The 27576-nt window shown below is 40.4% G+C and overlaps 1 protein-coding gene across 1 annotated transcript in view; it reads left to right on the forward strand.

Annotated features, from left to right (window-relative positions):
* The window catches only part of PITPNM3 (PITPNM family member 3), a 78178-nt gene that overhangs the window by 37124 nt on the left and 13478 nt on the right, over nt 1–27576 (forward strand). Inside the window, exons 6-12 of the mRNA XM_086762903.1 lie at nt 5334–5523; nt 9273–9392; nt 12756–12937; nt 15559–15728; nt 22941–23111; nt 24173–24367; nt 24819–24967. Of these exons, the coding sequence (XP_086619029.1) occupies nt 5334–5523; nt 9273–9392; nt 12756–12937; nt 15559–15728; nt 22941–23111; nt 24173–24367; nt 24819–24967 (1177 nt within the window). The remainder of the gene's footprint in view (nt 1–5333; nt 5524–9272; nt 9393–12755; nt 12938–15558; nt 15729–22940; nt 23112–24172; nt 24368–24818; nt 24968–27576) is intronic.

Genomic DNA, 27576 nt, shown 5'->3' on the forward strand with positions numbered 1-27576 from the left:
CAGGCAGCCTTACAAAGACGTTCGTGCAGGAACAAGGAGCATAGCAGCAGTAGGGCCACCAACTTCATTTTGTTGGGTTTTTTCCCTCCACTGAAACAACTTTTCCATGCAGCTTTACTTGCACAGCAAAAGAATGAAAGTTTTAGCAGGTGGTGAGCAAACTTTCCACTGAGTGCTCTATGATTGGCTTCTGCGTCATCATAATGATAATCAATTATATTCTATCAATACTGATTGTGCTCTGGTTCTGGTACTAGGCCCAAGCAGTACTCTAGAGGATAGCTGAGCAGATACTAATATTCAGTAAGGGAAAGGATTAAAATCTTAATGTGTTTTTGATGTTGTTATTTGTCCCTGTGGCTCTAGTGGAATGAATTTAGAAATTCCATTTAGAATGGACTTTTCCATTGGATGTACCCACTTCAGTAGCTGCTCCTCTTCCTTGCCCACTTTTTCAGTCTTGAAATTCACTCATTAAATGAGAGAACATTTTCACATAACATTTCTTTCCTCAGTGATATTTTCCTTGGCGTAAATATTTTAAATAGCGTGATAGAGAAAGGAGAAACAAACATGTGCTCTGCTTCAGCTCTTCTACAAATATAAACCAGGAGTAGCTAGTGAAATCTGTAGTGATGGGCAGGAGAGAATCACACTTGCTTGATTTCTTTTTTTCGAAGCAGAGAAACTTTTCTTGGTTTTGTCTGTGGCTTCCCCTGAGTGATGGTTGCTTTTATAGTGCCTGAGGTTGTATTTGAACCTCATGTAGAGCAGAAAATCCTACAGAGGATTTAAGGAGTTCTGCAGCCTTTTGGACTGTGAGGTGTGGGAATAGTGATACCTGTTGTCCAGATGACAGAGTTAGAGTGGAGAGATGGGGAATACATTGAAGTTCTGAAATACTAGCTGGACTTGAAGCTGTGACAGGCATGTAGGAAGAAGTGGTGATAGGGTGCAGACTAGGCTGGTGGAAGGTATGCCTGACTGTTCACATCAAGGGAGGATACCCAGACAACTGGGAAAGGAGGAGTGTGTGCGTGTCCAAGTCGCTGCCCTGTAAAGCAAGAGGACCTGTAGTAGAAGAGGAGGTGAAGCATCAAAGAGTGTTTGGGAGATCGTCCTTCCGATTTGGGCCATTGATTAACACAGGGCTCAGTAGTGTCTCTTAGGTATCCCTAAGTGCCTGCAGGTCTCAGCTGTCTGGAAGAGGAGCTGGTAGAGAGGAAGGAAGAGTGTGCTGGCAGCCCAAATGAACAGAGCTTCCACTTTCTTTCTGTATTTTTTGTTCCCTCTTGTGTAGCACACAATATTCAGCCAGACTGAAAACAGCTAAGCTGGATGTTTGAATGTCCTATAGAATCATTCCCAGCACTGACATAAGACTGGTATTGCCTCGGTATGTTCTTACGTGGAGCTGCTTGCGATGTACCCTTTTGGGGCTGACAAAAGGAGAGATGTTTCCCTGCTCACACATTTCTGCAGCTTCATGCCAGCAGCTTTCACAGCCAGAACTCCAGGATACAGTTGTGGAACATAAATCTGTGGTAAACATTCCATTTAGCAAACTGTGGGGGAGGAAGTGTGTTTTTAATTACTGTAATGTTTCATCAAGGGTGAGCCAGATGACTAAGCAGCAGCAGCAGATTTTGTGTTTGGTTTGAATGTATCTTCCATTTTCTGAATGTGCAGGCATAGTACATGCCCAGGGACTACAACCCTCTGTTTTCCTTGGCACAGATTTTGAATTATGCTATGTCTGTGTGCTGAGTGCCTGTGTCCAGAGGGATTCCACTGGGACTTTTCATCTGAATGCACCTATGCAGTTCTCCTCCCTATCTTGCAAATAGTGGCTTAAAGGAAAGGGATCTTTCAGGGCAAAATCACTCCATCTAGTAGATGTTTCAGATTGTTTAATCTGGTCTGCTCCCACCTAGTCCCATCACTTTCAGTTTCCTGTATCTCTTGTATAAATGAGAGAGACACTGTTAATGCAACCTGTGACATTTATCTCCGCCTTGGCTGCTAAGGACTGATAAGGGTTAAACCTAAGGCACATTCTTGTTCCAGCTGTATGACTTGAGAGCTGTCTCTTCCCTTTTCAAGGGGAAAAATATCCCAGAGTGGACCAACATTTACGCTTTTTATAGCATATGATTTGATGAGCATATGTTGATTCGCACCTCAGACTAGAGCTCCAAAATTACAGTATGAGCCAAACTGGAGAACAGTAATAGCAAATCTAGGGAAAAAAACCAAACAAACAGACCAACCTGACAGAGAAGGAAAAAAAGGGCCAAAACAAAAGTTACATCTAGGAAGCAAACACTTAACTAGGAAAATAAGGATGTGAATAATCATATGAGATGAAAGTGGTTTGTTGGATGAATTTTGGAGTGCTCAGGCCCTCACATGCTTCTTGCACAGTGGTGAGTCCTGCAATGTAAGGTCTTGGTGTTGCATTTTCCTGATTAATTCTTAAAATACTTTTGTGATTTAATTAGATAGTGTATGGAGAAGTCCAGTCATTATGATTTGAGTATTTTTGATTCCTTGTTTTTCTTTTATCCTGAAAGTGGAGGAAGTAAATGCATATTCTGGCATTCAGAAGCAGCAATAGCAAGTCCCTAGGACTGTCAGCATGGAGTGCAGATAGCCAAACCATAAGTATCAAAAAACTATTGTGTGACAGTTATCCAAACAAGCGCACCATATGGATGGCTTCCTCCTCTGCATTCTTCTCTCACCTCTGCAATGCTCAGGGACTGCTGACCTGAGGAAGTTTTGAGGCAGGACTAGTGTTTTGTCTTGATCTTCATCTAGCCAGATGCTTTCCGCATTCAGAATAAGCTTTCATTCCCTTCTTCAGCTTCAGCACTGGTACTTAGCATGTCCCGTATGATAAGCAAATTAATTTCTTCCATATGCTCTTTCAGTGATCTGGATCTTTCTTCCCTTGTGTTGTGTTTATGATAACAATGGAGGTCTCTGTGGCTGCCACTTTTACAATAAAATAAATTGGAATTAAAAACCCCAAACCCTCATTTCTAAGCCAGTTAACTGTGATTAGATGTCTAGAGAATAATTGCTCAATTTCAGTTTGATCTATATTCCTTTACACACAAAAATATATATATATATTACCAGCTATTTGTTTTTACATTGTCTCTGGTTTCTGTAGTTCTCAGGTCAATATTGCTTGCTTTTTACTTTCGTTATGCAAACATATGCAGGGTTTTTTTTTTCTACTTCAAACATTCATTTCATAATTTATTTCCTCTTGTGTATTTCCCTTTCGCTTTCTAAGGTGTTATCTCCAGTTGTTATAGTAAATAAGACCTTTTTATGTAGGTTTTTCAGTTTCATTTTTTGTTTTTTTGAGAGTTAGTATTCATAACTGTATGCCTGCTCTGTATTTGGTGATCTAATCAGCTGGCAAAATGAAGCTGTGTTAATTGATAATTGACACAGCTTGGCAGACCAGTTGGTGTCCAGGACATGGAAACTGTTATACTACTGTATAACAAGGCCAAGTGCAAGGTCCTGCACATGGGTTGGGGCAATCCCAAGCATGAATCCAGGCTGGGTGGAGAATGGATTGAGACCAGCCCTGAAGAGAAGACCTAGGGGTGCTCGTGGATGAGAAGCTCAACACGAGCTGGCAATGCGCACTTGCAGACCACAAAGCCAACCACATCCTGGGCTGCATCAAGAGAAGCGTGGCCAGCAGGTTGAGGGAGGGGATTTTATCCCCTTTCTCCGCTCTGGTGAGACCCCACCTGCAGTGCTGTATCCAGCTCTGCAGCCCCCAACATCAGAAGGACGTGGACCTGTTGGAGCAGGTCCAGAGAAGGCCATGAAAATGGCTGGAGCACCCCTCCTGTGAGGCCAGGCTGGGAGAGCTGGGGCTGTACAGCCTAGAGAAGAGAAGTCTTCGGGGAGACCTTAGAGTGGCCTTCCAGTATCTCAAGGGGGCTGAGAGGAAAGACAGGGAGAAACTTTTTAGCAGAGCCTGTTGTGATAGGATGAGGGGTGATGGTTTTAAAATAGGAGGAGGTAGATTTAGGCTAGGTAGAAGGAAGATATTTTTTACACTGAGGGTGGTGGGACACTGGCCCAGGTTGCCCAGAGAGCTGGTGGATGCCCCATCCCTGGAAACATTCCAGGCCAGGTTGGCCGGGGCTCTGAGCAACCTGATCTGGTTGGAGACATCCCTGCTCCTTGCAGGAGGGTCGGACTGGGTGGCCTTTGAAGGTCCCTTCCAACCCAAACCATTCTATGATTCTACTTCAGATGAAAGATACCGGATCATTGGAGTGCTTCAGCAGGAGGCAAGTGTGAAAATGCCCAGTGAGGCTCAGGACATGAACACAGACTAGCTTCCATACTTGAGCATTGCACGTCATCTTTTCTTCTTCCATTACCCTGGTATTAGTCTCAAGCATGCAGGTTTTAGCAAAGACATAGACTCTAATTCCATTTCGAGCAGCTTGCTTTTTAGTATTTGCTAGCCCACAAAGTTGCTAAAGAAAGTTAGTACACAATGGTGTTGAAGTTGCCTGCCTGCAGCTTTGCGTGAGCTTTGGATGAGTTGAATTATCCAAAATACTTCTTACTTTCCTTTAATGTCTAAACGACAACTTACTGTAAGAGAATCTGGCGTGCACTGATGTGCCTTGCATCTTTTGCTCTCTGTGAATTGTTTTGCCCACTCATCAATAAAATTCAGTTAAGACACGGTTGGCAGATTTACTGCGAAACTTACAGGGTCCGCAACCAAGCTACAATAAAGGTGACATCCTATCAAATTTAAGCTTATTTTTTCAATTGAGTCACATCCTTTTAGCAAAATGTTACTATACAAACACATATAATTTGAGAATGTGTGCAGCTTTGTTCCATCATTTTGAAAGGATGGGACACTGGGAAAAACGTTTTAATATGCTTTTGAACAGTACATCTGTCACGCTTGTATTCTAGGAATCAATATTTGATTGTGATGATTGGATCCCATTCTTTGATGTAGTAAGTTGTTACATGGGAAAAAAAAGCTGAAAGAGAATAAACTCTTTGCTGTTCTAAATTCTGTCTACTTGTATGTGGAAAAATTGCACCAAGTATATTTAACTACAGAAATGCCTTCTAGCATGATCTCATTCACATAAAGCAGTAACTCCTTCTTTTTTTTTTTTTTTAAGCAGTTGAGTTCTGTGAGAGTTCCTCTATTCTGCCACTGTGAACTGCCCAACCCATTTCTGTTAATAAGTAACTGTTTATTCTCTAATGCTGTGTGCTGCCTCTTGCCTTTTTCCTGATGATAGCATGTCCTTCTCTAGCCTAAATCCCTACAGCTATGATGAGAGCTGTCTCAGCAGCAGTGAAGACCACATCCCACTGGCTGCCTTGCCCTTGCTGGCTGTTTCATCCCCTCAGTACCAGGATGCGGTTGCCATGGTGATCAGTAGAGCCAATCAAGTTTACAATGAATTTCTCAAATCTGCAGATGGGGCTGGTTTTAATGGACAGGTAGGACTGTTTTCTCTTACATCAAAGTTCCTTCAGAGCAAGGCTGTTTCTTTCTAAGCCATTGTGTTGAGAGTTTTGAGTTACGAGTATGGGACAATACTGCAAATATGATGAATGAATGTTAGCATGGGATTACCTGTGCAAAATGCCTCCTCAGTGCCCAGCATGAGAAAGACCCTTCTGGAATCCTGTGCAGTATCTAACCTGGACTCACTCAGTTGGTAAAACGTACTATGCCTTCTTCCACATGCATTTTGACCCCTAAGCTCTTACTAAGTATTGCTGTGAGCTCTGGTGACGTATAAGAGCCTCAGTTGTGCAGTAAGTTTGGTATGCTAAGCAGCGAAGAAGCATGCCAGCCCAAGACAAATGATAGTCTGTGTTACTGAGTTCCTCACACACCTACTATGGCTGATAGAAAAGCTGGGGCATCTCTGACTAAGAGCATAAGGAATCCAGCATTTAACTATTGCTATTTCTTTTTTGCTTCCATCACAGTAGTAATAAAACAACTGACAGTCAAACTTAGAAGACAAATACTCAGTTGCCAGCAGTATTGCAGCTGTCCTGTGTAACTCTGGGAAAGTCATGTAATTTTTCTGGTGTGACTCGCTCTTCAATGAAGTCACCTGCAGACTACTTCTGGCTGACGTGTCACGGTTATTGTTCCTGCTTCTCCATCTTTAGACTACAAAAACCAATAGTTTCCTGCTTCACATAGAATAAATGTAATACTGCTATCCTATGTGAGTTACCAAGATTATTTTGCGATGAGGCCTTCTACATAGCCCCATGTAGCCTCTATGTAGCACTTCCTTAAAGTATAGTGACTTCCAGACTTCAGAAAAAGAAAAAAACCAAGACATTTAGTATAGAGTATAGTGTAATCTTTGAAGGAAAGCATGAAATTGTTTTCCATCGCAGTAATAAGACTGTGCTGTGACTGTTGTGGTTTAGCCCTAGTCACCCCAGTTTCTCGCTCATGCTCCCCCTCTTCAGCAGGATGGGAGAAAGAATTGGGAAGAAAGGAAAACTCATGGAAGCTTGACTGCATAGCCCGGCTAGCTCAGTCAGTAGAGTATAGGACTCTTAATCTCAGGGTAGTGGATTTGGAGACTGCAAGGTAGAGAGCGCGATGCCAGAGAGTGAGATGACCCCCCCCACCCCAGCCAACCCCTTACTTCATACTTAGCATGATGTTTATGGCATGGAATACTCTCTTTGGCCAGTCTGGGTCAATTATTCTGTCTGTCTCTCTCCCAGCTTGCTGCTCCTGCACATTAGCGAGACTTGGAAAGCTGGACAGTGTCCTTGGTCTCATTATCAACAACTCCCGTCACCAGGGTGTTTATCACCATTCTTCAGATCCAAAATCCAAAACACACCGGCTACTGAGAGGAAAATTAACTCCATCCCTGCTGAAACCAGGACAGGGACATATCAGTATTTTTAGGCTAAAATTTGGTTTGAAGCCAGTTTTAATATCCAGTGTCCTGGTTCTGGCTAGAATAGAGTTAATTTTCACCTGAGCTGGGAGAGGAGCTGGAGCTGGAGGCTCCTGGGCTGGGGACACAGCTGGGATAGGTCAGTAATTAGCCGACAGTTGGTACAGGTTACCCAAATTGGGCCAATGGTTGTTCCATCCCATGGGACCTCATGCTCAGGGTATAAGTGAGGAGGGTGCTGAGGGGAGGGTCCTGCTACCCTGGAGAAAGCTGGCTGTCAGGATCCACTGTGAGCTTTTGTGCTGTCAGTTACGTGCTTCAGGATTTGCGGTTACTGGGTTTTTGGTTGGTTGTTTTTCAGCTCTGTTTTCTTTTCCTCTGCTGTTCTCTTAAACTTTTTTTTTTTAATCTCAACCCACGAGTTTTGCCTTCACTTCTTTACCAATTCTCCACCCCATCCCACTGTAGGATGGGGGGAGTGAGAGAGAGACTGCATAACTTGGTCCCGAGCAGGGCTAAACTACGACACATAACGAACTATTCTTGCTTGAAGCATAAAAGCAGCCCAGCTGCAGTGACAGAACATTATGAAAGGTGAGATTATATAAAGAAGAAAGTTCCAGAAATAATTGTGAAAACAATTCTTTCAAAAGAAATTGAGTTTTTTTCTTTGACAAAGCTACAAAGAAGTATCCTTCCTGTGTTTTAAAAACCATATATATTGATATTTCATGTGGAAAAGTCTACATGACCTCTGTATGCCTCACAGAATTTTCACCATCAACAATTACCAGCATTGTTAGAATGGAACTTCTCTGTGCTGTCAACAGTGCTTTGCTTTGATCCTTAGATAGAAATCTCAGCTTTACCTCTGAATAAGTCCCATACTTCTAAAATACATCCCACGTAACCTGACCCCACCCTGTGCGTATCTTTCCTTTTGTGTTTTGGTCTCTTCTGTCCATTTATAGTGCAAGTTCATTATATCAGAGATTGCCTTTTTGGTTTTATACAGTATCTGGAACAAGTTCACTCCATTACCTTAATGATAATAATGGGGATTAGCAATGGAATGGTAAATTGAAGGAGATGCTGTTAATCCCCCACAAAACATGCTGTTAATTTTATTAAGTTTACCTGTATCATATAATGTTCAGTTCTTTGTGGACTTTATTGTGTGGCGTAGGAATCTGAAAATCGGAGAGTGAATCCGCATGCTGTTCAGTTGTATACAACTTTAGAACCAGAATTGTCTTAGGATAGATGTTACCTTAATGTGTTTTGGTATTTTATTTTATTTTTTAAAATGTTTTTATCTCAAGAACTGTACTCAATTAAGAGAGTGTGATATGCAGAGATGCACAAGAGAAGTTTGAAGTTTTTCCTTACCTGCATCTCAAAGCGCTTGCTTTTCCTAACGTGTTTCAGTTTGAAGAAATCATGCACAACATCCTGTTATACAAAACTTGTATTTCAGTGTTGTAGCCAAGCTGAATTAAGGTGAGAAGCAAGTTAAGGTTTGTAAGGAGAGGTAATATCTTCTTTTAAACTAATTGGATTTGGGAACAACAGACTAGATGTTTGCTTCAATTTGAGAATTGGAGAGAGAGGGTTGCTGGAATCTGTGGAACCATGGGGGCTGTTCTCAAGGAGAAAGGTAGTACAGCAATTACTCATCCTCAGGGGGACAGGGAGAGTGGAATTGGCTTGTGAGATAGATTCTAGTGTGCCATAAAACTACTCCAACTATAGAATTCCCAATTTTAGTACTCTATGTATTTTAATTCCCAGGTCCCTGCTTTGAGTGTAGCTTGTATGTTTATCGTGAATGTGAAGCAAGAGTGAATCTCACTGCTTAATACCTCATTTTAAAGTTCTGTTCCCTTGTCCTGACAGGGGAGTACCAATCTGGTTTTGATCTGTTAAGATCCTCTTCCCTGTGTGACCCTGAAGGAAACGTTAAGTGGCTTGAAATCTTTGTGAGACTGGTTGTCCGGTGATCTCTACTTTCTGAGCTGGAATCTGGCTGCAAGCAGCTGGAAGAATTCTCGCCCATTTGGCAGAACTCCCAGCTGGTCAAAATAGTCCCTGGAACAGATATTCTTTGTATGGGGTATATGTCTGGAGATAAAAGGAAGTGGGAGAAAGTGGCTACACATTTTCAGTTGCAGTAGGAACAAAGGTGTTAAAAAAACAGGAACAAAGGTGTAAAGACAGCCAGCAACTCCTCTGCAGTGCTGTGATGCTTTTTGTTTCTTTTAAAACACTTGCTACATCTCCCTAAAAATACTTGTATTTCCTCAGGTGTGTCTCATTGGTGACTGCATTGGAGGAATTTTGGGCTTTGATGCCATCTGCCATAATTCAAGTACAGCTGATGAGAGTCGGAACAGTAGCAGGAGAGGAAGCATCAGCAGCATCCAGGTGAAGAGAAAAAATCTACACAGCTGAAACCCTATAGATTCATTCCCTGGAGGAAATCAGCTCCATATAAACCAGAGAGAATTTAAGGGTTTGGTAAATTGCCATGATAGCGTGGGATTTTGCTCATATATAAAAAAAAAATTGCTGTCTGAAAATTAAGTCTGCAGCTTCAGTTTCATGATATACAGAAATCACTAGTGAAGGCTTTATCTGCAAGTCTTTAGAGTAGAGTTACCAAGTGCTCTTCATTGTATCCCTAACTGTAGATGCAAACACATGCTCTCTCAGTAATCTCTGGCAGGCTCCTGTTTTTGCCAAAACCTCTTATCTTTCTTTTTATAATTTGTTTATTTGTTCACATAGAGTCTGGAATTCCTTGTGCTACTGCCTGGAGGTAGTCTAGTGTTAAAAAATGTTCATGAATTTTAGTTTTAGTGACTGGTGAAAGAATGCCTCCTTCCTGATCAGGAATGCAAGTCATCTGAGGATCTGTGAATGGATCATTAAGCATAACAGAGTCTATATCAGTGCCACATTTGGAGAGAAGGGAGGATTAATTCTAACTGTGATCCAGGAGCGATTTAATGACAGTAAAAGCAGATTTTTTTTTTTTCAAGTAATGCTAGCATGTAAGCTTCATTATTATTTCAGTGCTTAAGAGAGAAGATTGAGGTTTAACTAATCTCATGTACTTCAGACTCCAGTAGATATGAAGAGGGGTTGTGGTGTATTAGAGTTGACACTGAGTGAGGTGCCCACACTCTGTTCTTTGATAGTTTTGTGACCTTGGCCAAATTGTTTCATGACTGAGTTATTTCACTCTCTCTCCTCAAAAATGGGCTCAGTGATACTAACCTGCTGGGTTCAGTTGAGAGCTATGTGTGATGGGAGTAGTCTTGAGCAGAGAGACGTCCTCTAAATGTTTCCGGGAAGGAGAATTACCATTAATAACATGGCTCTGGGTTCTCAGCAGCCAGCCTTTGATAGTACCAGCACGGAGGACAGTGCATTGCAAGCAAAGTAAGTGGAGAAGAGATCCTCCTGGATGCCAGCCTTGGTTGTACAAGGGCTGCTGATGAATCTGAGACTGGGGATCAGCCTTTAGGGAGTATAGGTTCTTCTGACTTCCCTGCTCTTGCTTATAGGTTCACCTTTCCTGTATTCCTCTCTTTCCTGAGCTTCTCTTTCCATTCCTCTCTCTATCTTTTCCCTTTTCTCCTCTGGTCTTCATCTCTTCTACTTTTGTGTGTTCAGAAGAACTAAGTGTTCCTTTCCTTCCTTATCTTGTCTTTCTGTCCATTGTTCTCAGCTTGTTCCTGTGAAGCTCATTCAGGAGGACTTTTTTTTTTTTTTTTTCTTCCCCCCCCCCTTCCTTGGTGTCTCCAGTAGAAATAGATCTCATTGGAAGATTCTGAGATGCAGAAATATAAGAGCGTTTTTTTACTTTACCATTTCACAAATGTCAGGGACATCCGTGAAATGAAACTACTTGGAAATAAGGATGAGACTGAGGTACTCTCAACAACTGCATTTTATGTTCGGGTTATAAACAGTGAAATAGATTAAATTAGGTTTATATAGTTCCCTTGTTGCTCTGTTTATTTCAAAGTGGTCTGTAATAACAAGCTAGATTGGTGGTGCAGTGACTGTTGCATTCTCGGAATGGTTCACAGTTTTAGGCACTATAAACTTTCTTCTGGAGAGAGAGGGTCTGTTAATTTAATGGGGCAATATAAATAATGAATTAGAATGGTACATTCTTCTGCTCCCCCAGGTGAGTGTTTGTTGGTTTGTGTATTGTAGTCTGTTTTCTGTATTTTAGTTTCCAAAAATCAAGTCAGGATTATCTATAGTTAGTGACTTCTACAGTATAGACAGAAATGTGAATGATGACTGAGATCATGATGATTGCTGTGAGTACATGCTTGTGAGGACTGATGTTATTACAGAGCCTCAGTGTAAGGTTGTAAACTGCAAGGCAAATCAAGCTACATAGGGTCAGACTGAAAAAAAAGTTACTGGTTACATAAAAAAATACAAGTAGGGCCTGTAGTTGTTTCTGACTTGAACTCAGTGGAAGCACGTATTTTAGGTGGAGACTTTATTTTGTGTTTACGTCGCTTTAGCACACAAAACGGTGGCGGCAGTCAGCTGCCAACGTACAGCAGAAGCCCTCACCTCCTACCTGGCCCTGTGAAATAGTTCCCTACACACATTAACTGTAACAACTATAAGAAGTGAGATGTTGTAGATACATTAGTATTATGCCAAGGAACATCTTAAATCTTTTACAGCTTTGATAGTAAAGTTGGCATGACATGAATTTTGCTATGGTACTATGAAATGCAGAGAGAGATTCCTACACACGTGTTCAGTTTTTTCATTGTTGCATCACAGGAATAATTGTCTGCGAACATGCTGGTCTTAAACTAATCTGCAAGTTATTAAGATGCTAATGCTAGTTGTATCATATCATCCCATGAATTCTAGTACTGCATTGTAAGAGTTAGTAGAATATGGATTAATTACGCAATTAGAAGGGATTTAACTGTATCTGTTCTCCAGTGTGTCTTGTATCTTTTAAGTTTTGTAAAAACAGATGTCAGGCATTTTCACACTGTCTTACTTTGTTAATCTGAATAGAAGGAGATTTACAAGGAACTGGATTACACAGTTGTTAGAAAGAACCAGGTCTTGCATGCCTCATGCACCCAGATCTCACGCATGGATGGGGGGAATTCAGTCCGATGGCATTTGTTTTGAAAAGCAATGTTTGCATTGGCTGCTGAAACAGATGCAGGAATAAAAGTCTGGGGGTAATAGGGACATGTCAGAGAGGATGCTGGTGCAGACTGCAGAAGTGCTGGAGGAAATTAACAATAGATAAATCTATTTCCTATTTTAAGGGGTACCTTAAAGATGTGGTACCACTGATCTCCTCTTGCATCCTGCAGAAGTTCACATTCTTAAAAAATCAGGTCCCATGTTCATGGAACATGATGAGCAAGACTATTAGTGTTGTAATGGGCATTTTATGTGCTCAGGTAAGACCCCTTCTGATTACCTTGTGATATTTATAGTTCTTTAAGAATGATGAAGTCATGAGGGATAAAGTTTTTGTGTTACTCCTCCTGCCCTCCTGTAAAATTCCTGATTCTCCTTCCAGCTTTTAGGCTATACATCTTACAGGGAAATTCAGTCTCATCTCTTTCCTTATCTTCTACTGTAGAGAGAAGGACTAACCCCTTCTCTCCTTTCTTGGATAAAGTGAGGTCAAATGTATAAATGCAGCCATTTCATGTAAGCTCTGTTGTATTTTGGTCACTGTCTAAATCTTCCTTTTGCTCTGTTCATTCTCTGAAGGATAATCCCCTCTTAGCAGAGGACTCCAGTCTGGGTGGCAGCAAACGCCTGAGCAAAAGCAATATTGACATCTCGGGAATCATGGAGGATGAGAAGCCAAGGCAGCCGTTGCCTAGGAAACAGAGTGACTCATCCACCTATGACTGTGATACTATAACCCAACACCATGCTTTCCTGTCTAGGTAACTAGTGTTTGGTAACTGAGTACAGGAAACAGGCTTGCCGTTGAATGGAGCCTGTCAGCACCAGAGCAACAGAATTATGTTTATTGTTTGTGGTGTGTTTCTGGAGGTTTGCTTAAAGTCCCTGTATGCCTCTCGAAGAAAACTGTAGATATAGGGGGTCTGGTATGAATTTCTATACACATAGAGAGTTTTAATCTGTATTTAGCTGTGAGAGTTTTGAATATGCAAAACTGAATGTTAATAGTTCCATTTTTTTTTAGTGCAGCCCACACAAATCAAGATGGATGAATGCTTTATAATTCTAAATTTCTGTTACATTTTTCTTTCTAAGGATCCCTCTGACTTCACTTACAGCTTTTCTGTTATTCTATAAAGAGTGACATAATTGCTTTAGGTGCTCCCATTGGTCTATGAGCTATTCAGATCAGCTTTAAAACAAAAAAAAAAAAAACCACCCTACCTAAAACTTAAGCTTAAGTGAGGAGGAGGTAGGAGGAGGAGAATGAACTTAATTAGCTTTCCTGAGTCCTAAGAAACCTTTAAAATATGTTTGATGGGAAGATAAGCATTCGCTTTGTCTCATTGTTTCTGCCTGTTCTAAGCTATTTGGTTTTTTGCTTATCTGAGTTCTTTGTGCTTTTTCCCCCTCTATCCATCATCTTGTTTCCTTTATTTCATTGGGAATGATGCAGAGAGAGAAGTCTTATTGTGTGTTGACGTTTCAGTTCTACTACAGTTCAGTATAGTGCATACTTACTACTGTGCTTTACTTTCAAGTCTGGCAGTTTTGTTAGTAACAGTTCAAGGTAATTTTCTTTTCTTGCTTTAACTGAATGTACTTTGCTTGGCTTTTGTTGACTATTCTGCTTTTATTTTAAAACCACTGGCTTTTCTGGTTATTGGTATGTTGTAAAGTGTCTCTTCCCTCTGAGGCACAATGATTGTTTTTCACTTGTCTATGACTGAAAACATGAAGATTTTTTTGGTCAGTCACTTTTAGGTTCTTGTACAGGAGTACTGTGTTATATTTAAAGCACAGTGTTGGCTTGTATAAAGCACTTCAGACTTGGAAGATAATAGCATAATTAAAACACAAAGATAACAGTTTTCTTCCAAGCCTTTTTTTCATTTCTGTAATCATATTTATGATTTTAATCTGAAAGCTTTACATGCAGCTGTACTTAAGCAAGCAGATAGAAAAGGGTTATAATCCATTCACGTTTTGGATTCCTCAGACTTTAGGCTATTGCTAAGTTATTGAGGAATACTTGGACAAACACAGGCTAAAGATGGCAGAAAAAATTCCTTGGTAAGGTGAACAGGGAGGAAAAAAACACAAATCAAACCAAAACAAGTCATCCTCTCATCCTCCTGGTACATAGAGAGATATTCCAAGCCTTTCGTTTCCTGTCTGTGAGACTTGGTTAAGATCATTATGACTTTTTACCCCTGGAGCTCATTTACTGCAATTTAGAAGTGGTGTGTCAGTGTGAGTAATGAGGTTACAGAGATTGCTCACACAGAAATGTCCTTAACCTACACACTATGGTTGTGTTTCAGTGTGTCAGCTTGTGCTTTGTGTCCAAGTGCTTCTGGCACAGAGAGGTAACTCCTAACTGCTGTGTGATGGTGGATTTAATTCTTGACTTTCTTCATTTCTGCTCTAAAGGGGCTCTAAGCTTGGCCTCCAGAGTTTCAGTTAGTAACATCAGGTTATAAATTGAGAATGTCACTAGGTTCTCAGACTGAAAGAGAGGCCTGGTGTCTTGACCTGATTTGGGACCAGTCTTCAAGATTTCTGGATTCTGATCCGTGCTTGGCCAGTGATGCAGAGGGTAGTGTGCAGGTGACCTGTGAGGGTGTCAGTTTCAAGTCAGCACAGTCAGCATCTCCGAGTTGGGTTCTGCGTGCTCTGGAGGCTTGTTCTGCTCTGTCTCGTGACTGCACAGCAGATGTATGTGCTGATTTTTTGCTTCTGAATGTAGAAGTTTCATCTCCAGCAGAACTAAATGTGGGCCAAGTCTTCTCTGTTGCTGGGGGGTAGGTGATCTGTATTTGCTTCATGCATGTATGGCATACAAAGTAAATCAAAGTGTCTAGATCACTTAGAAGATTAAAAGCAGTCTATAAGCATCACTAATTTTAACCTATAATAAATAGTTGAAAAGTAGTGAAATTCTAGTTCATAGATCAGGGAATGGATTGGAACAATGTTTTTTATGTAATCATGTAACATACTTTGTAACCTTTTGATACCATTGTCCTTACGCAACTTGAGTAGGTTAGAATCTGTAGCAGAAGTTTCAGAAAAAGCTTATGTACATCTGTATGGCTAAAAGGGAGGGGAGGTAAGCTTCCATCTTCAGAGTCCTGGTGTAACTTACCAATAAGTATTCTGTAGAACGACTGTAGAAAACTCTCGTATGTTGAAGGTATAGTGACACTGGAAATCATTATAAATAGCTGCTATACTGCAATATCTCTCTACATTTTAAGGCATATTGCTCGAACCTAGGTACAGGTGCTAGAGTTTTCAAAGCAGCCTGTTTCGGGAATGGATTTTTTTTCTCTGGATGTCCTCTTCATTATTGTTGAATCAGTGCATTTTTTTTGCTCAGCATCCACTCAAGTGTGTTGAAAGATGGTGCAGACTTTCCTCCTGTGAATTCCAGTCTCTCAGAAGTAAACCTGGGCCGATTTGAATTCGAGGTGTCTGATTTCTTCCTCTTTGGATCGCCGCTTGGTTTGGTGCTGGCCATGAGGAGTACTGTTCTGCCTGGCCTGGATGGTAAGCTCTTTCTGGGGTTAGAATACAGGCTGCTTAATGACCTTTGTAAACAAAGAGACTCATATAAAAGGAGGTAAATAAAGGAGCCTAGTTAAAGACTGAGGAGTGAGGTAAGTTTCTCCCTCTAAAAGATGGGAGTGTTAGTGTAGGTAGGCACTGAGGTGATGAGGGTTGTTCTGAAGGTGTCGCTGTTCACCCATTTACAGTACTGTGTCTTTTGCTCTGCTGCTAATCATATATTCCGTGTCATATAACATGCAGCTTGCACCTCACCAAGGATCAGTCCTTGAAAAAGATACCAAAAATAACATCTGTGCTTGGTTCAGCATTACATCTTGTTCATGTCTGGCTTCATGGTTAAATTTGACCCCTGGGTGTATTGCTTGTGAGCCATTTTTGACTCTCTGGTAACAGAGCCTAGTGATCAAACATATACAGGATTTTTTTGTTTGTTTTATTTCTAAATATATCTGGGTTTTTCCAGTTTTTCAGTTAAAGTAAGAGTTTATTTTACTTCTCAAAGGGTGTTTCACCTCTTTGCATTGTATGAGGTTTGAGTAGCACAGCATCTTTATAGGAAATATGTTCATTTATCTCAGGTGAGGTAAGAAAATCAGTTGCAATAGTAAGAAGAGACAACAATTCTGGACTCCCAATTCTTTTCTTCTCAATTTATAGACTTTTCAGTAATGTCATTTGACTGAACTTCCAAAGTCACATTTGATTGTGGGAATAAAGCGGTATGTAATATAAGCTGAAAATTATTTTACCTGCCATAATGAAAAAAATGACCAAACTCACGTCTTTCAGAGCCTTTAGTAGTCTAGGAGGACTTTTTAGTAAGTGCCATGGACTTACAAAAGAGCATAATTAAACTCCCATTTTGCATTTAATTCCTCATATTTGCAGTACTCAGTTTTGTTCAAATTAAAAACAACAACAACAAAAACAAACAAAGAAAGAAAACCCCACCAAACCCCAAAACTCAGCTAAAGAGAATGGGAATTCATAAATGTTTTCTCACTTTTTCCAGGCTTTTGGCTTCTGTGAAAGAGCTGTTAGGGCAATGAACAGAAATTCCATAGGTGATGACTGGTTTTGAAAACTGCACTGCAATTTGTTTTTCTGTCTTAGGGATTTCTTTACAAGATTAGCAACACTTTTTCCTCTGAAGGTGGTGGGGGTTTTGCTGGGGGGTTCGGGGCAGGGAGTTGAGGGAGGTTTTTTAGGACTTCATGTGGACAGATCTGCCAGTATTAATTTCCACGTATGGATTCAAATTCTTTGAGCTAGAATTTCTATTTTTGCAAGATGTTGTGGTGTCCATTTAGTGAATCAGAGTGGACACGTTTACTTTGGAATCATACAGGAAATAGAGCATGCTTCTGTTTCGTTAGATACGTTTTTAGAGTCTCAGAGGACAAATGCTGATTAGCAGATGCCAGTTACTGCACAGTAAGTAGAAAATAAATACCAGCAATGTTTGGTACAAGAGTATCTCAGTGGCAGATATTGACACAACTTTTCATATAGCCGGTGGTGGCTGTCAGCAGTTGACTTTGTGCGATAAGCGCTCTCATCAGTCAGTCGTGATGAGCACAGGTGAAATTCACATGTCACTTCAAGAGACATATTGAAAATGTGCGAAAATTTAACAGAATTGTGGCTTTTTGCAAGAGGGATTTCTCTGAAGTGATACAGTTTTTGTGTGTAATTCTCTGTGTAATCAAAGTCTTCCCTTCAATGCTGTGCTGCATGTGAAAGTATTTGTGTGTTCAAAAGGGTGACAATTATGTTTAAAAGTCATTGTTAGCCATATAAACATGCCCTTTAGAAATAACGTTGGATTCACAGAGGTGAGAGCTGCTTTTCTGAAACCTTACGTTGTGAAGCAGGATCACTGGGACAGGAGAAGCTCGCAAGCTGGTCATAACCTTTTCCTGTCTGAAATCCAGGCAAAGCATGAACAAGGTAAAAATGAGACTACTGGGATATATAGTTCGGCTATGTTTTGTATGAGGCCATAATGCTGTTTTGAACTTAAAACTAGTCTGTGTTACTGGGGAAGGGTGCAAGGCAAGAGAAGAAAGAGACAGCTTTGCCCTGACTGGTAGGAAGAGAATTTCTGAAGGTTACCACAAGGCTTATTACTGTATGTGCTTGCCATTTATTGATTAGAATGTGTCAGTAAAGAGAAAACACAATGTCGTTAAGTCCTGGTAGCATCCTTTTCCACTTGCTACAAGAACCTAAAGCAAGCTCTTCTGCACAGCAGAACTGTTACCAGTTTGGAAGAAATTAATGTACCACACAATTATATTTTTACCTTTAGATACTAGAAAGCAAAGAGCAAGCACAACTTCTGAGTCCTTCTGTGATATCTTGGTCGCAGCTCTGTGCATGAGTCAAAGTTCCCTTCTCATTTATATTTAAATTTATAGTGGATGAATGAGATAACTATTAAGAATCTGGATTAGGAAGAGATGAATGGCAAGTTTCAGTGCTTAAATACTTTACTGAACTGAGACTGTATGTTTCTAAACTCTAGCCAATATTCCTCCTTTCCCCAGTCTCAACTCTGGCACTCTCCAGACACTTTGACAGGAAAATTTCACATTAATTACTAGTATTTTAAATCGTTTTCTTCAAATTAGTTCTCACTTCCATCCTCCCTCTAATATCCTGCAGGGAGCATGCTTTGAGAGCAGCTCAACTGGCCAGCATTTCAAACACATTCCAAGGAGAGCAGAGTCTACTTGAAACACAGTTAGTCTTTAGAGGTACATATAGTAAGAGAATTCCATTTTAAAGTGATAAATATGACACAGTTGAGAGGAAGACATGCAAATTGAAACCTATCATGCAGACTGTTGGAAGTTAGGTGAGAAGAGTCAGGTGCCCTTTTTACTGAAATGAAAGGTAGAAAGCTACCTGGAAATGTGAGAAATAAAATTCAGGATGTTTTTATTTATGTTTTTTGTTAGAGTCAGTTTTAAAAATAAAGGGAAGAAAACTGTGTCCAGAGATTTGCCTGTTCTGTCTGCAAAACAGATGCATTTTGTCATGTTTTGCTTTCTGAATATTTATCTTTACATGAATAAGAATGTGGCTAAAACCAAATCTTCATTCCAATATTTTATTTCCTTGACAAATGTATTTTAATTCTCTTCTGCTGAGTATTCTATTGGTCCCTTAGTGCTTCCTTCTGGTAACAGTTTTTCTGGTTACCCTCTAGCACTCTCTTCTGTGGTCCTCCCACTGTCTAGGCTCAGTTCTTATTTTCTAAAGTACTGTTCATTTGTGTATCTCTGCCAGACTCTTCCACTCTGTGGAGAATCTCTGTGTACTGATTATCCTTGGAAGAGGCTTGTTAGCCTGTGTCAGTGTTTTTTAGAATTCCAAATTTATGGTGAACATTTAGTTACAGCCACAAAGTGGCACTGCTCTACCTTAGGATGGTTTAACAGTAGGTGTTTTGCACTTGCTCTCGATGATCAAGTTGAGAACTAACGCTGCGAAATGCCACAGTAATCTCCTTTGGAACATGATGTGCTATGTTTCTTTGCCAAGTTGGAAGAGGGGTATGAAAACAGCTGACAAATCAGAGAACGTGCTTTCTTGTTGCCACTAAATTTGCCCTGTGCTGACAACTTTCATAATTCTGCTGTTTGCGTTCCTTGCTTTCTTTGTCTCTGTCTGCCTTCTATGCATGTACAGAAGGCAGACATATACAGAAAAAGTTCCTATACAAGAAGTATTAGAAGGTGCAATTGGGCAACTGATTTAATTGCATTAAGCACTTCCTTTATGTTTGGCTCTGGCAGTTAATATTAAGCATGATGAGAAAGGGAGAATAAACCGATATGCTACCCACTAGGGAGGGAAGCTCTAGTCCAGTGCAATAATACCTAGTTTATTGCTCTACTTTATAAGTACTAGATCCCTAAATGCATGCAGCAAAGTTATAGGCTTGCGAAAATATTATTTTAATTATAATGCAGTGCAATGCTTTACCTCACAGAATTTATTTCTCATTATTTGGGCTTTGCAAGAGAATTATACTTTCCTTGCAAATAATTAATTTCTGCTGTGCTTAAACGCTCTCACTCAGGTGACCTGTTTCCTTTTTTTCCTGGCAAATACTAAGAACAAAATACAGCTTGAAGAAAGCCATCAAAAGTAGTCTTGGATCTTTGCAATCTTGCTCATGTTTCCCTTCTGCTTCTCTTGTGATGCAATTAACTGGACTACTTGTGAGAATTTACCTAGTTTTCATAGCACTGTAAACTGATGGGCACATTTTGTACCCTACTAGGTAGAACATGCTAAGAAAAAAGGGTAATTGATAGTAGCTCCTGGAGAACCATGGAAAGATTCTTCACAGGGGAATCTCACAGGCCGTATGTTTTTTTGCATGTGGCTGTCTTAATGGTGGGAAATGGACAAGGGTGACATGAAGCTCCTATTTGTTTGATAGTGGGAAAGGGAAAAGATTCTATAGTGTCCTCAACAAGCAGTCTTATTATCTCCCACTTTCTTTTCATCTGCTACCAGGTGTGTTGATTGATGCACAGAGCCATCCTTTCTAGAAGAATCAACATACAACAGACATCAAAAGTAGGTTTTGGTTATCCTGCAGCTGGAAACCTGGTAATTGCCACTGATAACAATCTTTAAAACATTTTACAGAGAGAGCTGGGGGGGGGGGGAACAACCCATGAAGCTTCACTTAATGACTCCAAAGACACCCACATTGTTCACTTTGTGTGACAGAAATCATGCAGAATTAACAAGATCGTTATCTCAGAGTGAGTCAGTGAATGCAAAATACAATGCGTACTGCATGTCCAAAGAAGAAAAAAGTTCATTATTTGACAGCACTGGATCGTATGTAGGTATATTCTTATTGGAAGTTTTGTCCCAGAGCATTTCTTGAGAGGCTATGAATATTGACATCTTCATAACATGAAGATAAGTCTTCCGGACAGTTTAGCATGGAGGACATGCAATAAACTGGTCCCCATGGATGTGATTCATCACATCTATCTTACGCAGTGAACTCGGATGCCATGTGAGGAGCAGTCTGATCTTCATCTGTTGCCAATGGATTGCATTTGGTTGCTCTTTGAATAGCTGTGCCATTCTCCCTTCATTATAGGTTTAACCAGACTTGACAAGGTGCCTGCCTGTACAGATGTGAGCTGGGTACACGTGTGGCTTCTGAGGCTTAAACCATTTTGAGTATCTGACAATCCCATATTTCAACAGCTACATGGACTGGCTGTGATTTGGTGCTCTACTCGCAGGATAATTTGGAGAAGTGGATGGAATATTAAATTAGATGAACTTCTTTCTTTCCTACATCACAAATTCCTCGGGGTCTTGCATTGTGTCCTAACTGTTCATGAGCTAGCACGCCCCATTCTAGTCCTTTTCTGAGCAACTGAACTTCTATTTTTTCAGATAGTTCTGTTTCTGATCGTATTCAAAAAGATACATAAACATGTGCCTGATCTTTAGAATTAATGTTTTTCTGAACCGGATCCTCAATGTTGAAGTATCTTGAGGAGGTTTTTACTGTGATCAATAAAAGGTTAATTATCTTACTGGTTTGAGAAAAAACATTATGTGCCTATGCTGTAGCCTTTATAGAACAAACATTCATACAGAACAGAACAAAGTATTGTTCTAACCTGCTTATGGCAATGCTGCTATTACAACTCAGTATCGATCTTTAACCTTAGAACTTGGTAACGTCGGCATAGACTATAGCAAGATTTGCCCTTATATACCATTAATAGCAGCAAGCACCAGAACCCAAATTTTTAGAGTCCTTCCAGCAACACTGAAGGCACTTGAGAAAATCCATAAGAACATAGTGTTTTCTGATGTAACTCTTAGTGGCTCTCTGTAACTGCAGCAGAGGAAGATGTACAGCATCAAGTTTGCTCATTGTAGTTTTGCTTATGTACAAATATATTGACTGCTGCTCTTGAACATGAGGAAGAAGCTAAGTAGTATGGTTTTGATGATGTGGTGGTTTTTTTTTTTTTTTGTTAATTCCGTGATGTATGCTCTGGTGAGAGATGTCACTTAAGGCAGACTCTATTCAATATCCTGTGACACCTTATATTAAAACTCTTTAACATCTTTCTTCTTGGTTTCCAGTTAAGCATGTGTTTGGCTTGTCCATAGGAACAATCTTGTACCAAACATGTCTTCTAAGGAAAAACATCATACATGTTACCAGATTTTTATCACCACAGATAGCGATTCTATCAAAAGAATGTTTAGGGTTTATTGTATATCACAGCAAGTTTGAAAACATGTCTTGCATGGAGTTCATGAGGAGCAGAAATAAAACTCCCAAACATATCTTATAAATACTTTAGTAATTCCTTTACTCTTGTAGTTAATAAACTGACTGTTGTAACATGTAATGCAGTACTATATGAACTGTACTAGGTTTAATGAGGGTGTAATGAATTTATTTGCTCCTGTTGGCAAGATTCAGTGTGATGGAAGTGTGGTGAGAAGTGACTACACCAACCGTTTTACAGACCTTAGCAGTTTCATGTGATCATTCATCTGAGTATAAGTTATGCTTCAGTGCTGTGCATTTAGTCAAAAGAATGCATTATTAGCTGAATAAGTGGTCTTGAGATTTGCATTTACAGTTATACCCTAAAACCCTCAGGAGCTGCACACCTTCAGCAACAATCATAAACACTGCTTTGCTGTTGTAGTATGACCAATATCATTTCTATACGTTAGCTTACATAAGGTGACTTCAGAAACTGCAGTGCTTTGTTTCCTAGCTGCTCCTGCTGTCACCCAGATTTAAGTCCTCTGGACGTAACAGGACCATCAGACTATTTTGCTGGTAAATATTGTACGTGCTGAGCATCACAGCTGTAATGCTCAATAATATATTTACAAGATTGTTAAACTTCTCTTTACTTCCTCACTTGTGTCCATTTCTCTGTCTGATCTTCATGTCTGCTACATGCCTGGATCTCAGATTGTGGTGTTTCTAAACTTCTTTGCAGTAAAGTGTTCTTTACCTATGAAGTAGCAAACAGTTAAATTTCTTGTGGCCAGATGAATGCTAGTCTGGAGTTTGCAGAAGACCATATTAACCGTGTTTCTGTATAGATTTCTTGAAAATTTTAAAGGGGCAATACCGAACTCTCTGTCTCATTTTCATTCAAGTGTGCCAGGTCCACCCAGCCTGCAGCCAAGTGTACAGTTTCTTTCACTCTGCTGACCCCTCTGCCTGCAGACTTGAACCATTGCTGGAGAAAAGATTCCATCTCCTGCCTCCGTTCAGTGTCCCACGATACCAGAGATACCCACTAGGAGATGGAAGATCTCACCAATTAGGTACAGTGCCTGTTTTCATAGCTTTCCTTACCTGTTTTTCTCTTAAGCATTCTCTCCTTATGCAAATTGAGGATTTGAAATACTGATGTGCTAACGTGCTGAAAACAAGTCATCTGGGACAGAATGGCACAGACGTATTTAGCAAGCATGGAACCAAAGAAGATTGCTAAGAAAAAATTATTCTTGCTTACAAGCTTTGTGATATTAGTTGTGTTAAAGAGGGATTGTAAGGTGATACCACTGCTTTAGTTAAAGTGTCACTTTCAGACTTCCATGTCTTTGACTATTATTTTAAACAATTTATTTTTACAAATAGTTGACCTTTGCCGAGAGGTTTGTTCTGTGAAAAACAACACTGAGGAGTCAGCTGTGTTTTTGATGTGTGCTTTGCTGTATATCCTAACTCTCAGTTCAGGTTCTGCCTTTCCTAGGTACAGGAGGGATGTGCAGGCTGCTTCAAGCAAAATTATCAGTTATTCTTTTATTTAAATGCACGTCAATTCTTACATGTGTTTTGTTTCGTTAAGTAGAGGTGTTAGCCATGGCCCATAGCTCATCTGTCAGAGCAGTGTGAATAAATGAGAATTCTGTTCCATTTGGGAGCACACAAGCTAGTAGGTAGCCTTGCTGAAGGCTCTCCTTCTAAAGTCATTTTCCTCGTGTCAGGAAGAGGAAAAGAGAAGAAGTATCACAGACTCCCAGAGCTGTGTAGCTCTTCTCAGAGAATGGCTTTAAAATGTATAGGGTTGAGTGTGAAGTAAAATAGCATCCCAGCATCACTAACCAGTTTGGAAGATCTTGGCCAAAAGCACCCAGCTGCCATTGCATTTTCATGGCATTAGGGTGTGCTTTCTCCATTTAGTCATGCTGTCTCATGCTGTCTTCCTCACTCTGAAGGAGTTTCATCCATGATCATTATATCTCATGTTACTCAGGCAAACACTCATTAGCTCTGTATAAAAAAAATAAAAAGAACCAAATAAAATGCACACACACTAGTTTCAAAGCCATGTTGTTCATCCCGTTGTTGTTGTTATTATTTTCATTTCTGTAACCTGCAGGTGATGCTATCCACAACCACAGTGCACTGTTCCTTGAGAACAGCTCTCTGAACGTAACTTTCTCTCAGGAGAGTCCTGGATCTCCAAACGCATCTGATCAACCACAAGGAAAAACAAGAAAGTTGAGCTTGGCGAGCACAAACAGTGAAAACTCAGGGTCAACAGAAAGCTTGCCATCAGCATGCCTCACCAACAGTGAGTGAAGCCTGGTGCCATATGCTGTCTGATATGGCAACAACCCTTCCCACCACGTCCTTTCTGTGGAAAAGTTTATTATGAAAAGGAAAATTCCCTGCTTGGAAATTTGATGAGAATAAGAACAGCCTAAAATAACACAATTTAGCTTCCTCTTCTGTTTGTAATTAAGTAGATAAAGTAATAGAATTGAAGTCACAGTTTTATATTAAGGTGCTACTCATAAATAGTCATTAAAGGTTTCGTACTAACAGGGGTGTAGAAGCATGTTCCAGGCATGAGGAAGTATGATAGGACTGTTATCCATAATTAAAAGTGCTATAAATCATTATATTGTTAAAAAAGCAGATGACCTCATTCAGTTATCTAGCTTAAACACAAAGACAGCAAGAGATTTATTAAGAAGATATCTTATAGAAATGTGATGCTATTTTGTTTGGGTTTTTTGTAGTTGCTGCAAAGTGGTGGGGAACAAAACGAATAGATTATGCCTTGTATTGTCCAGATGTGCTGACAGCCTTTCCAACTGTGGCCCTGCCGCATCTCTTCCATGCCAGCTACTGGGAATCTACAGACGTTGTGGCCTTCATTTTAAGACAGGTCATTGATGTTTTGATTTTTTTCTATGCAACACATAACCTTGTTATTGTTGGTTGCATCTTCCAAGGGTGATCAATCTTTTAATCTTTAGTTCTGTTAGATGGCGAACTGTGGTTGCATCACATGCAACTGGATGTGGGAATGACAGATGTGGATTTATTGCAGAGATGAAGGGGACAGTGAGCCCACCATTAGCACAGCTGGCTGGTGTTCTTACTACTGACTGCGTGACTGGGACCAATGCACTGTCACACATACCTTACCCATCCCATGCCCAGATCACTATAAGCCTGTATTATGTATTAATTTCCTGCTGATTTTGAAGGAATAGGCTACTCCAGCCTTATTCATCTGTTTCCCTACTAAATTTCAATTTATTAGCATACCCTTGGTAATAAACCAGCAGCTTGAAAGTACTGCTCCCATAAGAAAATAAAGTCTTTTCCGTAACTATGCTAGAGTATTTTGAGGCATTGTGTGTGCTGTCTCCTCAGAATTTATTTCGGAGTCATACGATGGGTCTGTTGTTCCTAACTCTGTCAGTAATTAGACAGCAGCTCACAGTGACTTAGGCATAATGCAGTGCTCTGTCATCTAGAGAAAGTGGTGAGGCTGAGAAATCTCACCTGGAGTGGGGAAAAAAAAAAAATTAAAAATTAAGTGGTGATCAAGTGAAATCTGCAGGGTAATATCCCTCCAAGAATCCAAAGTGACCCTCCCCCAAAAGCCACTCACAAGCAGTTTAATTTGGATTAACGCAAGAATCTGGTGTTTTTTACATCCAGTGAATGTAGGGAGAATAATGCAGAAAACTGCATAGTGACTTTTTTTCCATTAAATCGGTTTGGCACATGTCAGTATGCCTGCTTCTCTCGGAATGCCTTTTAGCTGGTCTCAAAGTGTCAGCTCCCTCCACCTCCTGCCCCCAGTGTGGGTGTCAGTGACGTTAGCTCCCTGGATGCGCTCCTGGGAATGGAAGCTGAGTGGCTGAGTTCCCTCCAGTCCAGAACTGCTGCAGAGTCATACTGTGCAGTTGTACCAAGCCCCCATCTTTATAGGGCAGTCTGGGAGCGGAGGGCGCGGCAGACAGTCTGGCTGGTAACCAGACCACTTGAGGAGTTTTTGATTGCTGTTTTTAATAGATGGAATTCTAAGAGTCCTTCCAACCTCTTGCTGTCCTTTCAGAGCGTCCTTCAGTATATCTGATTCCAGTCAAAGCAATGCAGAATTTTAAAAGCTAATTATAAAAACTTTGCTTCTGACTAGTGTCACCCATAATCAAGGCAAAACTAAAGTTGCTTAGGAATTATTCTGTGAATGAGAGCAATCTCCACAACAGGAATCCTATTTGATGCTCATCCCACAGCAGAGGAAAGGTTTCTACTGGAAGTGACAAGATGCAAATCCCTGGTTTTTTTTCCCTGTTCAAGGGCCCTAGATAATAGTACAAGCATGTTTCTTCTCTCCTTTGAAGCTCTCTTATAGCTCTTGTCATCTCGTCTGCTCTCTCAGGATGGTTTTTTTGTTTGCCTTGAATCCATCAGAACGTTCTCCTATCTTTCCTTTCAAATGCCTCCCTGAGCCCAGTTGTCTGTTAGCAATCATTCTGGCTTTTTTCTGCTTGTTATCAAGTTGCATTGTTGTGTCTTACCTGGCCTTGTGTGTGCATTACAACTTTTAGAATTTAATAAACCCTTCAAGCATTTTAAACATGCCTGTAAAGCAATATGTGAGCTTACAGCATTACATAAAGGACTGCTTAGTTCCAGCGTAGTCTGGACATTCTGCCTTTGCTGGGGCTTAAGGTTAAGGCTGATGGCTCCTGAATGCCCTGTGGGTGCGTGTATTTCCTGCACATTACCTCCAGTGAAGGGAATTTATGCAAGTTTGTTAAAAAACACACAGGCCTCTCAGCATTACTAGGATTTGTTGAAATCCAACTGCTTTGCTAAGGCTGAATGCAGCAGGATTTTACTTGAGGAACTTCGTATGAGAAGTCTTTCAAAGATATTCTAGGCCGCTCTTCCAGAGAGGACATCCAGGGCAGAAAACTTCAGCACAGAATGTACCACTTGAGTAATTTTCTGCTAGCTTGTGAAAGAGAGACTAACCTATTTCTAATTCAAAATGAAGTAGCCTCATGTTATGCATGGTCTCAGGACACAACCCACAGATTTCGGTAAGACAGTTTGTGGTTTCAGTTGAAAAAGGGAATAATCCACAGATTCTGAAACTTGTGGGTTGTGTCCTGAAATCTGAGTTGGACATGTAGGTTTCTCGGTAAGTATGTGATATTTAGGTTGTAAGAATGTGTAGCTTGTATGACATATTAGGGTTCTGCATGTTCAGAAGTTATAGTCCTCTTATCTTCACATGTTACTATCCACAAACCACATCCTGAGCCTATCACCTGTTGCAGTGGTGAGTAATACCCAAAAGGCGGCAAGAACCATTTGGTCTGTATGTATGGAAAATCAAGACAGATGGAGTTGGGAATCTGACCTCTGCCCCATAAAAGACATTAAAAAATGCTTTTGTGATCTTAAACTGCTTTACTGGCTTTGCAGACCATGAGCAGACAATGTGAGTGTCACTTGATACCATACGAA

This window comes from Chlamydotis macqueenii, chromosome 19 (genome assembly GCF_036417535.1).
Source record: "Chlamydotis macqueenii isolate bChlMac1 chromosome 19, bChlMac1.mat, whole genome shotgun sequence".
Classification (NCBI taxonomy): Eukaryota; Metazoa; Chordata; class Aves; order Otidiformes; family Otididae; genus Chlamydotis; species Chlamydotis macqueenii.